At 37.9% G+C, this 12,789-nt stretch overlaps 1 protein-coding gene across 1 annotated transcript in view; it reads left to right on the top strand.

The window, feature by feature from the left end:
• Positions 1 to 9,229, top strand: part of LOC306853128 (uncharacterized protein) — a 28,732-nt gene extending 19,503 nt beyond the window's left edge. The window contains exon 5 of the mRNA XM_079390324.1: positions 8,094 to 9,229. Within this exon, the coding sequence (XP_079246450.1) occupies positions 8,094 to 8,253 (160 nt within the window). The 3' untranslated portion in view covers positions 8,254 to 9,229. The remainder of the gene's footprint in view (positions 1 to 8,093) is intronic.
• The last annotated feature ends 3,560 nt before the right edge of the window (positions 9,230 to 12,789 follow it).

Here is a 12,789-nt window from a genome sequence, read left to right as displayed (position 1 = left end):
CGATTGAAATCCGATCATATTTAGATAGTCTGAACGACCACAAACTGCATGAAATCCGATTTATGCAAATCCATTTTGAGCTACATTTGTATGTGGTTTGGAATCCTACTCAAATCGCATTCCTGGAAATCCGTTTCAGTCTGACCGCTCAGATTAGATTTAGCGTAGCTTTTTCACATCCTCACACCACGTAAAACATAAACACATCAGACGTTTTTGCAGAAAACAAGCTGAACATCTTTGCAGATACAAGCTTGTGTCATTGCGAAATGCAAGTCAAGTGGAAAAAAACAATATACTGCTAGTATACGTACCTCTTTGATTTTTGAATGTAGCGGAGACAAAAAAAAAAGTAAAGTAGCGGAGACAGCAGCACGGAATAAAGCCGCTCACTCAAGCTTCCTGAGTTTCTGCCGCTGCCTCACAAGATCAAATATAATAATACAGTGCAACCGCGACGGCAACATGTTGTCATGTCATAAGACAATATCTCTATTGCAAACTGTATTTGTCATGAATCTGGTCTACTATAGCTACTCTACGGAGCCCACTTAGTTGTCATAGTCTAGTCTAGTCTAGTCTTGCCTTGCCTTGCCATGCCTTGCCTTGCCTTGTGTGTTTTCTAGTGTTTTGATTCTTGCACGTGTTTCCTGGATTAACCCTTTGCCTTGCCATTCAGACTCTGTTTGCACCTCTCTTGGACTGTTGCTCTTGTACCTGGATTATCTCTCTGTCTTGCCCTGTTGGATATTGTTCGCCGATCGTCTACCCACGCTTGCCCTAGGATTACTCTTTGTCTTGCCTGTGATGTTCCTGTTTGCCATTGCATGAACCTTGCTTGTTTTGTGATCTCACCTTTGAATAAAGCCTTGCAAATGGATCCGCACGTCTCACGTCTTGTTCGCCCCGTTACAGTATTGCTGAAAAATTGCTGTTACTGTTGTTTTTAGCGTAGGCATAACAACGCAATGGCATTAAGCCTACTATAGAAACCAATGCACATTCTGTAAAAATGAAAGAGCGCTTATGGACATAAAAATTGGATATGAACAGTTGGACAGTCAGTTAATTAAATCAGATTCCATCCAGATATGCACAAAATCGGATTTGGGCTGACAGTCTGAATGAAGCTTAGGTCTTAAAAAGCAAATTCTGTAAAATAAACTATCTCCCTTTTGCATTGAACTTTGAGCGTCGTAACTTTGCAGATGCTGTTTATACTCAAAAAGCAACAGTACACGCTAACTAAAGTTAAAAAAGTTAAACCATAATCAAGGACCCATTTAATATATCAATTTAATATATTAACTTTTGGATCAGGGTAAAAGAACACTTCCCGGAATGCATTATCTGCATTGCATTTCTTTGCACTGCTGCTCAGTAAATTCTTCATTCCAGTTCAAATTCCTGTGGGGTGTAGCCAATTTAATTCAAATTCAAGTCCAACTCATGAATTAAAATTGAGCCAATTCTTCAGTTCTGAATTATGCACAACCCCATTACTGGCTCAAATCAGAAGAGTCCACCTTCAGTTCTCTAGATATGACTTGGGTAATAGTGATGCTTGCCTTTGCAAGAGCTGCTAATTGCATTATTTCATAACCTGGACCAGCACTGTAATATCAGTTCAACTCAGCCAGTAATGAGTGTGTGCATTTGTGTGTGTGAGATAATGGACGTGTTAATAACCAAATAAACCTTCAACCATCTTTCTCTCACACACACATCAGGAGTGTGAGGTAATTAAATAGATAAGTCTGCATGTCAGATTTGCTTCTTGTCCCTCTTGATGCTAACTCGTGCTGACTAGCTCATTATTGGACAGCCATAATCGCGTCCCGCCGTCTGGTCGACACTGGAAGTCACATGAACATTATTTTTATTTCTGCTTCCCACCGGGTTTTCTGTTGTTCTTGTCAATTTTCCACATGACAGCTGGAATCTGACATCTTTATGCGCTCTGTGTTTTGTGACAGCACGACAGCATGTCGCAATACTGTGTAAATGTCACAATGTGCAAACCAACGTGCTTCTGCTTTTTCTCTCACATGCACACATGGGCATTGCACGTGTAAACATGTCTGTGGCAGAGATCAGTTGCCCCTTGATATTTCAATGCAAACTAACCAAACACAATTCAGTTTAACCAAGCACTAAATGTGCTAAAATATCAGTGCTTTGTATTTAAATTAAGCCATTGTTCTTTTGATCCAAACACACCTTTCTGTGTAAATTAGCTTCATTATAGAATGAACGTGCTTGCCGCAAGCACAATTGCCTGTGAAAAACAAATGGTAAATAGAATTTAAATTCTAAGAAATGTTGTGATACACAGCTGTGTTACGAGCCCCTATTTTGTGTCTTGTAGCTTGTGTTAAACAGTGCTACTTTTGTGTCTTGTAGCTTGCTTTTGTGTGTTTATTGCATTTCTACTTTGTTTTTGTACTGTAGCATGCTTTTGTATTTAATGCATTGCTACTTTTGTTGTTTGTAGCATGCTTTTGTATTTGATGCATGGCTACGTTGGGCATGTCCTTTGGCTGCAAAGGTGGGTTTTGACCAATTTTTTGTGTAAATAATTTTTCAATGGCCATGGGCTGGAGTTGTTTCATGGGGTAAAATTCTTGTAGGCCTATTTGTTTACTTTTTAGTTTATAGTAGTTTTTCTCACTACTTTTTGTCAGGGGAAGATTTGTGATGGAGGATTTTGATTTGGAGAAGTTTGTGCAGTCTTCATTAGAACAGCTTTATAGCTGTAGGACAGCAGAGCTTCAATAAATTGTAGATTCTTATAAAATTGATGGTTCATGGTACTCTCAAGGCTGCCATGAGACAACAACCTTTATCTGCATTAGTAAATCAGGATTTTCTAGTGGAGCTGCTTCAAACTATTTGCAGACTACTTAGTTTGATTTGCCTAAAGATTCTAAGATTTGCTTTGGATAAAAGCGTCAGCTAAATGAATAAATGTAAAGAGTTATTTGATAAAGTCTCAGCGTGTGAAGGAACTTGAACTTGAATTAAAACTTAAAGAACTGCATGTTAAAGAAAAACAAACTGCAAGTGACTTAGAGCTAAAAAGGTTGGAACTGGAGTCAGAGAAATTGGAAATGGAGAGAACTGTGTTTGAAAGGTTTAGAACTTGGAGCAGTTACCTCAAGTCAAGCAGCTGTAACGTCTAAAGCTGGTGCTGACTCTGATGTTTGCAAGAACATTCGGTTGGTTCCTCCCTTCATAGAGAAGGGTTTGGATAAATACTTCACTCATTTTGAACGTGTAGCTCTAACTTTATGTTGGCTTTACTGCTTCAATGTGAAATCCTATGAAATCCTACAGATTTTGCCCAGCTTAGATGATAATTCTTGAGGAATTTAAGAATTGATTTCCTCAGATTGTGGCAATGTTCTTGAATGAACAGCAGGTACCCCAGGTATACAAAGCAGCTAATTTAGCAGATGAGTTCGCGTTGACTCCCAAAATTGTGTTTGTTCAGTCATCTTGTACAAAGTCTGATGAGAGTATTGAAAATACTGCAGGTCTTAAATCCAGCTCCTTCATTAGGGTAAGAAGGGAGTTTGAGAAAATGTGTCTGACTTTGATTAGAAGCTAGCTTTTTATTGCAAAAAGCAGTGTCATAAAATGGCTGATTGCTTTGTACTGAAGATGGCTAGTTCTTCTAAACCTTCTAGTCAATACTTGACTAAACTTCCATCTTTTGAGTTTGAAAGTGAAAAGGACGCTGTTTTTGAGGACTACACGCCATTCTTGATGGATGGGTTGGTGTCTGTAGGTGACTTTGAAAGTCTCTGTTAAGATTTTACATTGAGATGAAGTCCTTTTTAGTGTCTGGAGTTGCTGGGTCAGGCCTGAACTTCCTGTTGAGGGTGTGTCTTTAATTCTTAGTGGGAGACGCCATTACCAGAGCTATGTCCAAGCAAATGCCAAATAAGTCTTTTAAAAGATTTGAATGAAGTTGAGTTGACAAACATGTTTCTCTGATTTGGAGTTTCAGCAAAATTGAAGTTGTGTATTGGGACATTTGGTCAGTTTTCCATTATGGATGGTGAGTATTCCATTCATTAAAAAATAATTTGTTTAAATTATATTTAATGTTTTATGGGTTGGGGGTGTTACGAGGCCTTGCTCTTTCTCCTTTTTGTTTTCTCTCCTGAGTGCAGCTGCTAATTGGATGGGGGCGGAGACTATTAAAAACACCTGAGGCCCCTGCCTATTGAAGAGCTGCTGGTGGCACTTCAATGGCAGCTTGCCCTGGGAACTCTGTTTTTGTGTTTGCTTTTGGTCTTGTTTTTCCTTATTCTCTTTTGTTTAGGATGGTGAGTGATTGCTTGTTTAGTAACCACAGAGTACGTAGAAAGCATAGGTAAGTGAGCTGACCCGGAAGACTTTTGCTGTGTTTGATTTCTTCCTCGGGAGATAGGAAGCTTTGTTTGTTTATATACATTTCTTGTTGTCTTCTCTATTTTTTTTTTTTTTTTTTTTTTTTTTTTTTTTTTTTTTTGGTTATGTTATTTTACCCGTACGATAAAATGTTAATTCTTTGCCCTGGCCACTGTGGTATTTGTTGCCTTTAGAACGGCTTTCTTATGTTGGTCCCTAAACAGGGTCGTAACAAGCTGTTCACACTTATGCTCACCAAAGCTGCATTATTTAATCAAAACAGATGAATATATTGTGAAATATTATTACAATTTAATACAGTTATTATCAAACTTTTGAATGGTAATATATTTTCTATTGATCATTGCCGCAAACAAACACAGACAGCATGTGCAAATAAAGGGTGGCAACTGTGGGCTAGTGAAATTGTAGCAGACAGACAAAACGCCATAGAGGTACATTAGTTTAATCCACGTTTTTGCTGTATCTTTCTTTTATTTCAGCATAGTCAGCAGTCAGGGTGATGCACACATGTGCACAGAGGCATTTGTGCCATCTCAAACCCACTCTTACACAGAAGGAAATCACACGGAACAAAGCAGAACAGTGAGTGATCAGATGCATTGTATTTGCCTAATGAAAGTGTAGAGATTGCAGCAGTGGCGGCAAGATAAACGCTCAGGCCCTTTGTTTGGTCGGTTCGCTCTATTACGGCTAAACACTTTGACATTTAAGTATGACATTTCTGTAATCAGACGTCCTGGCAGTAATTTGCAGCAGATCAAGGAGGTGTTTAAACCCATCAAATGCTACATTTCTCATCCAAAACTCGTTAAAAGTGTTGAATTAAATAAATGGCCATAAATACCTCTAAGACGTAAGGGGACGCCAAGCAGATTTGTCATACTTGCTAAGGCACTATTAACTATTGTTGATACTTTAAGGGTTAGAAGCTTTTCAAATGAAATCATGTGGATTGTTCGGTGTGCTGTTACTTTTCTAAGCAAATGGACGATAAAACCATGATGGCAGTGAGTTTTGCATAGGTAAGCGCCACTCATGTTTTCTTCAGATAATGTACATGTCGTCTTGACTTTAATTGTGTAGATGGAGGTCTTGCATTAGACTATATAGCGCGCTCACACACACACACACACATTCTTTGCAGTGCTGCAGATATTATGGTCTTGTCAGGCTTTTCAAATGTCAAGGGATGACTGAAATTGATTATTAGTCTGAAATTGAAGACTTCAAGAATCAATTATTGAGAGGCTTTAGCTGAGAAGATGAAAACCAGTGATCTTTTGAACGTGAATATGCACAAAATGAGTTTTTAAATCCACAGCAGAATGGATTTTTCTGTGCATAACCATGTAGATTTAGAATATAGTGCAGAATATAGAACATTACAAGTCAAGTGATTTTTTTGAAAGAAGTTTTATTCAGTATGGATACATTAAACTGGTCAACAATGATTTCTATTTCAAATAAATTCTATTCTTTCGGATGTTCAACATCCAAAAAATGTATCACAGTTTTCACAAAAAATATTAAACAGCACAACTGTTTTTAACATTGATAATACTGTTTCTTGAGAAGCTAATCAGCATTAGAATGATTTCTGAAGGATCGTGTGACACTGAAGACTGAAATAATGGCTGCTTTGCATCACAGCAAAGAAAATCTGTCTTATAGAATGAAATGATGGTGAGTAAATAATTGCCGTAGTGCCATAATACTGTAACTACATTCATCATTCTATACATTTTGTACTTCCCCATTCCTTCTCTCCCGCTGACTCGGCTTCTTTTAACTACCTCCCTCACCTGGTCGTCCCCATGGAGTTTACCCACAATGCCTATGCTCCGGCTCCTCCCTGCTTCCCCAAGCTACACTAACTAGTTCTCTGAACGCCCCCAGATATCTTTACATTCACCCCGCTATCTCACAGGCTCCTTCTGTCCAATGTGTGTTTCTGTTTGGACAGTCCTGCTGGCCTCCAGCCAGTGTGTATTGTGTACTGAGAAAACAGTCCATTGGGAGCAGTGGACCAGGGTTCAGGAGAGGCCTCTGGGAAACCGGCTGCGTCTCTTTCATTCTCATCCCTGGGTTGAAAACCCACAAATGACCAATCAGATCCTGTCCATGCCGTCCCCTGGCTCTTACGGTCTCCGCTTGCTAAGTATCCCTGAGGCCAGTCTCCCCCTCCTCTTCCCACGTCTCCCGCCTCTGTCACACTCTATTTTCTACCTCTGTCCATCCATCATTCATTTCTTTCCATCACACCCTCCATCCATCATACATCCATCACTGAACCCACCCACCCATGCATCCCTCCCACTCACCATATCTTAATTTTCTTTAAAGGAATAGTTCATATAAAAATAAATTATTTTGGTAACACTTTTCAGCAAGGTTTCACGTGATAAACACTGGTTAACTGCATTAGTTAAAATGAACTAATAATAAACAGTACTTATACAGCATTTATTAGTCTTTTGTCAATTTTAACAATTACTAAATATTTAGGCCTAGATTTAAGATTTATGTCTTTGAATTGTATATAAAATTTTCATCCATTTGGATTACAGTTTTAAAATAAACTTAATGTGATGCATATTTGTCAGTCATGCATAAGTGAGACAGGTGTGATTTCTGTAACAGTACTATTAAACTGACTGTTTTAAGCATACATATATATATATTTTTTAATTAATAAATCCAATTTGTTTCAGTCTCATACAATTGAATGCAGCTTATTTTTTAAACTGAATTTGTTTCACAATAAACATTTATGCAGATTTTAAGCCATTTGAATAAATTCATTTTGAAAATATGATTCTTTAAATAAAATCAAATAGATGCAAATAGGTAATATTGAATGAGCTGACAAATATGCATAACACAAAATGTATTGGTTTGGTTAAAATACAAATGGGTGGAAATCTCATATGCATAAATCTGCATATAAATCTTTCATATGCATAAATATTACATTTAGGCATACATATTTTTAATCACAGTTGATTTTGTGTGTGTGTGTGGGTTTTTTGTGTGTGTCATTTATGTGTCTATCAAAACATAAAGCAACATAAATGTCCTCCATAGTACTTAGTAGTACTATTTTCCATGACTTCTGAAGCCATATGATGAGGAACAGTCCTAAAAGTCGATTTTAAGTGAAACATTCCCATCTGCTGCAGCTCTCAAGTCTCACACATCATTCTATATATTTAAACTGGTGCAATATGTTTCTTTACATCACAAGCAACCACCAATGCCATTTTATCGTTCATGTGTTAAGCCATTTTTTATAGTGAAAGATATTTAAGCATTATGGTGGAGCAGAATATTGTTAGTCAAATTTAAAATTTCAATCCACTATTTTATAGCTGCATTCAAATGTGTTCCACAGACAAAACTAAAGGCATATGGATAAGAACTGACATCAGGGTGAATAAACAATGACAGAACATTCATTTTTTTTAACACTCCTGCCTTATTATTTTCAAATTAATTTCTAACTGCTCATTTCACATTTCTCTTCCAATCTGTCTATCCATCCACCCATCCATCCATCCATGGTACAATAATTTCCATCTGTTTAAGCTCTATAACACCTTTCTTCCATTCTCACCCTTCCCCCCCAAAAAACACCTCTGTTTTGTCTCCTCTCATCCCCCATTTCTGTATAGGACACTCCACCTTCCTGCGACATTCCCAACATGGACACTCCTTCAGGATTCCTCCTGCTGTCGAGCTGGGATGTCCCACCCGCCCCCAACCTGCCTCCACCGGATCCCATGGGATGAAGGGATGGCCGAGGAAGAGGGTGGAAGTCTAATGAATAAGTGATTAAGATTGACAGTGTCTGGGGGTCTGCTGTTGTAGTGGTCCTGATCCCACAATTTTCATTTTCTCTCACTCAACTACACAAGCAGAGCCCATAAACCCACCCTTAGGTCCCTGAAGTATCATTAGCACAGGTGAATGCTATGTTTTAATACCGGTTTCCTTTCCAGTTTCTCCTTGGATGAACATCAGGATGACAGTGTGGGTGTTCACTGGCTCATTTTTATGCTCTGGTGCAAAATGCAAATTACACAAACAGGAGAGACCTGCCCATTAAAATCTAATGTATGGGTTCATCAAAAATTGACAGCTCCCAATCATTAGATTTTATTGAGTTAGTGACGTTTACACACTATTGTTTTCCTCTGACTTAAAAATGCAGAAATACAGCATCCTAAATTGCAATTGTCACATGATCCATTTATTGTATTTACGGGCTAGTTAGTGTAAGAATATAAGAACACCTTTAGCTGGCACTCTTTCACAGTAAAGCAAAGTGTCTCTTTACTGCTTAACTAAGACCATCAGAGGTCAAATAATTCAATGTATAGATCCATTAATACTCTTTTTTTCAATTGCAGAGCATCAGTGTTCCCCACTCTTATCACAGATAAAATATCAGACGTTTCTATCCATTACAAAAGGGTTTTTAAACAACATTACATGCAAATGTCACTTTTTGTAGTAGAAGGAGAGAACAGGACTAGTAAGGGCCATCTTGGTAACGATGCTATTTTTTATGAATATGCCAATATCATCATATATCTGTGAAAGATGTTTGGTACACTAGTGAACAGAATGGAATAAATTGGTCACAACTGGACAGTAACAATGCTACTGTTAATGGTCAAGTTAAAGGTTGTTTTTAAGGCAAAAACAAACTCCATGAGTCCATAAAAGTCCATAAAAATAGGGTCTGATGTAGGAATTTTCTGTATTGATTTTTAGAGTAAAAATTAAATGTCTTTAAACTTACCAGTACCTTTTTCGTTGTTCTTCCTTTGCTTTTTTTTTGCTTTTTTCTTACAGCAAAGTTGCTTTCAAGATTGTTCTGGACTTCTTTGGTAAGGTCCCCATTCAAATTCAGTAGGTACGCTTGAAATATTGCCTGTCTAAAAATCAAGACATTTTATTGAGGAAACAGTCAGGATTTTAAATTAACTACTAAATAGTTTACTACTACTACTACTATTATTATTATTATTATTATTATTATTATTATTACTGTCTCAGGGTAACAGAAAAGACTGTTATGATACACTTCAACATGCTTTTTTGTCATTTATAATTAATAATTTATAATATTATGTGATATTCAAAAAGCCAGATTATATTTACACATTTTTCAATTGTATGAAGAAATTGATAATAAATATCATAAATTGCTATAACTGATATTATTCATCATCAAATTCCTTATAGCCTATATATAATATCTCTTAAAAGATATTAAAATGTTTACAAATTAAAATGTATTCCTATATATATATATATATATATATATATATATTATATACAAATACACTTTCACTTGTAAACATTATATATATATATATTTTTGTTTTTGTTTTTGTTTTTTGTAAGCATACAGTAAAAAGCATGTCAGATCAACTGCTCATATTCCAATGCCCTAAATTTTGTTGAAATGTAAACCACCATTATTTGAAAATGCCTTTCCTCCTGTCATATTGATTTTGAATTGTCATGATGGCTTATATAAAACGAATGAGTCTGAATATTCTCTTAGAACCCCCCCCCCCAGTGCGCGTGAATTGTGCTTTATAATGTATTATTGATGTGGAAAGACTGTGAGCAACAGTCTGAAGTGCTCCTCGTCCAGCGCGTCGCGGGGGCAAGAGACAGCCGCCGCAGCTCGCGTGCTCACTCACACACACAACCGAGCTCTCGCGCGCTGCCGGTAGGTCTCTCTGTCGCTGTGCGCTGTCCACGCGGTGGCGAGAGGAAACGGCAGGTGTCATACTCGGTTCTGATAAGCCTTTTGCACAGCTTCCTCCTTAAACACAGCAAATCGATCCGCTCGGATGATATAGGGAGACAAGACGCGCGCGCTCGCTGCCAAAATTGCTTCATTTTCCGGAGGGATTTGTATTGCATTTTTTGGTGGTGAGTATCTTATATGTCATATACTCATCTAGGACGCTTATAATTGGGTTAAACCATACAATGCATCACAAACGGACTGTATGCTCATGTCAGTGCCTTTGCGCTTTGATGCACATTTAAAGCTTCCACGTTAAGTTGCATGCGTTTGCAATGCCGGCAGTTATTTTCTCTGTGGTATGCATGAAAATGCAACGTGTTCTCAGGTTATATGTGTGGCCTAGGTGGTTTTAAATGATAGAGAGAGAGAGAGAGAGACCCCTTCTGTTTTATATGGAGGACGAGGTGCTCTTGAAAAGCTTCTGGGGTCTATTTTGGAAGGAAGAAAGCACCAGCCGAAGCCTTTTGAGAGAGCGCAGTGTCTCCCAGCCATCCTGTTGTCATGGTTACTGCGCTGGGAGGCTGGGGATAATATGGCTGCGATTCAGGCTCTCTGTGTATGTGTGTGTGTGTGTGTGTGTGTGTGTGTGTTTTACTCCACGATGTCTTAAACACAAGGACCCACTGTATGTGTTAGACACAGGCTGTATTTAAGGCAAAACCTGAGCTGTGATGCTTTGAACAGCTGCAGAGTATCTTGCTTTAATAGCAGCTTCATGAATACTCTCTGGTTGCGAATGATGATGCATCTTAAATGCATGCAGTTGTATGTCTGACGATGCAATGCAATGCAATAGCAATGCTTATTGATCTATTGTTAGCCCAACTATCATAATGAAACAGCGGGGATATAGGCGTCAGACAACCAGACATCCCAGTGCCAGACGAGACACATGACGCCCTAAACGATCACTTCTTCTCTCTCTCTACCTGTTAAAAAGGTGTGTGCGTTTAAGCCTGGATGCGTTTAATGAGATTTATATCCCTGGGATGATTTATGTGAAGACGTTGTAAGTGATATGGTGACATGATACAATAGGACGTCTGACCTTGACAGCAGTGGAAGTGACAGAACGAGGTGATTTAAATCACATTTACGCACGGCTCAGTTGTTCACACTCGTTTATTCGGCGGTGGTCTCCTTCACAGGACCCCTGACGTGTCAGGAAAAACCCAGTCTGCACTTACTCTGTCATCTTGAAGCCTCTATTTTGATGTCCCGTAACCCGTTACGCACGGAAAGGCAGCATTACGCAGCCGGCTGTATATGGGTAAGGTAGACAGCATCGATATATTTAGCGCACTGCAGCTCCCGAGAGAGTTAAATACCGCGTGCTGATCGTTTGTAACGGTCAGTCTTTATGTGTCTGCGCCCGCGGTGTGCGTGTGCGGCGGTGTCATCTCGCGTCTGAAGAGGGTTAGTGGGTCACGCAGACATCCTGTATCCAGACAGCAGAGAGATGGAGAAGGGGATGAAGTGTTTGTTTGTGATATAGTGGCTCCCTTTGGTGTTAATAGTCCCAGACAGGTAGATTGGATAGGTCCGACTGTAGAGAGTAGGCTATGGATAGATAGTGTCTCATTTAACCCTCATAATTGTGAGAATCCCTTTTATTTTGCACTAGACTGTTTATACTTATTTTTATCACTGTATATACTTTTTAATAAAAAGTTTTTATAAGACAAGAATCCCTAACTGCCTAGTGCATAGTGCACCATATAATTGACGTGCAATTTAGCTGCATTCTGTGTTGTGACATTCTATAATTCAACGATTATGATTCAACTAAATTCTTCCATTTTTAAAATGTATATTACATATTTATAAAAATATATTTTAATATATGTATTATAATAATTACTATATTTAAATATCTTAAATATATTAATAAAATAATATAATTATAATTATATATGTATATTTGTTAAGCATTATAATGTATACATATTAATTTTTTATTTATTCATTTGTGACAACACAGGACAATTCACAATGACTAAAGGCAAATAGATTATTAGATTAATATTGAGGAAATGGTGAGAATGTAAAACTGAGAAATGGTTATAGGGCATAAGATATAGGCCTAAACTCTTACGTGTGTGTGTGTGTGTATGTGAATTATATTTAAGACAAAGACTGGTAATTATGCAGGAGTTTTTGTGAAAGGCTGTGGGTTTGTGATGCTTTTTATTGCACTGTAAAAGTGTTTTGTAAGATCCCTCAAAATGTGCCTTATATGGTAACCTGTGAATTACCTGCTTTATTCAAGTCAAAATGTCATGAATCAATTGGATTACATGAGGTTACATCATTGGAAGTCCTTTTTAAGCATCAAAATAAATGGCAATAACTGCAGATTTTCACATTTTTTCGTGAATGCAGCTCTCTGTTTTCTTCTCTGCCTCTTTGCACATTTTGTCAGGCCCTTGCTGCATGGCCAATCCATGATCCCTGAGGAAATACTGCCTTATTTTTATCCAATCAATAAAGATGTGAGATTAAGCCAAAGCTGTCGGAAGAAACTTGCAGAAAAACCA

This window comes from Barbus barbus (assembly GCF_936440315.1).
Source record: "Barbus barbus genome assembly, chromosome: 33".
NCBI classification, from domain to species: Eukaryota; Metazoa; Chordata; class Actinopteri; order Cypriniformes; family Cyprinidae; genus Barbus; species Barbus barbus.
This window is presented reverse-complemented; position numbering and strand designations above follow the sequence as displayed.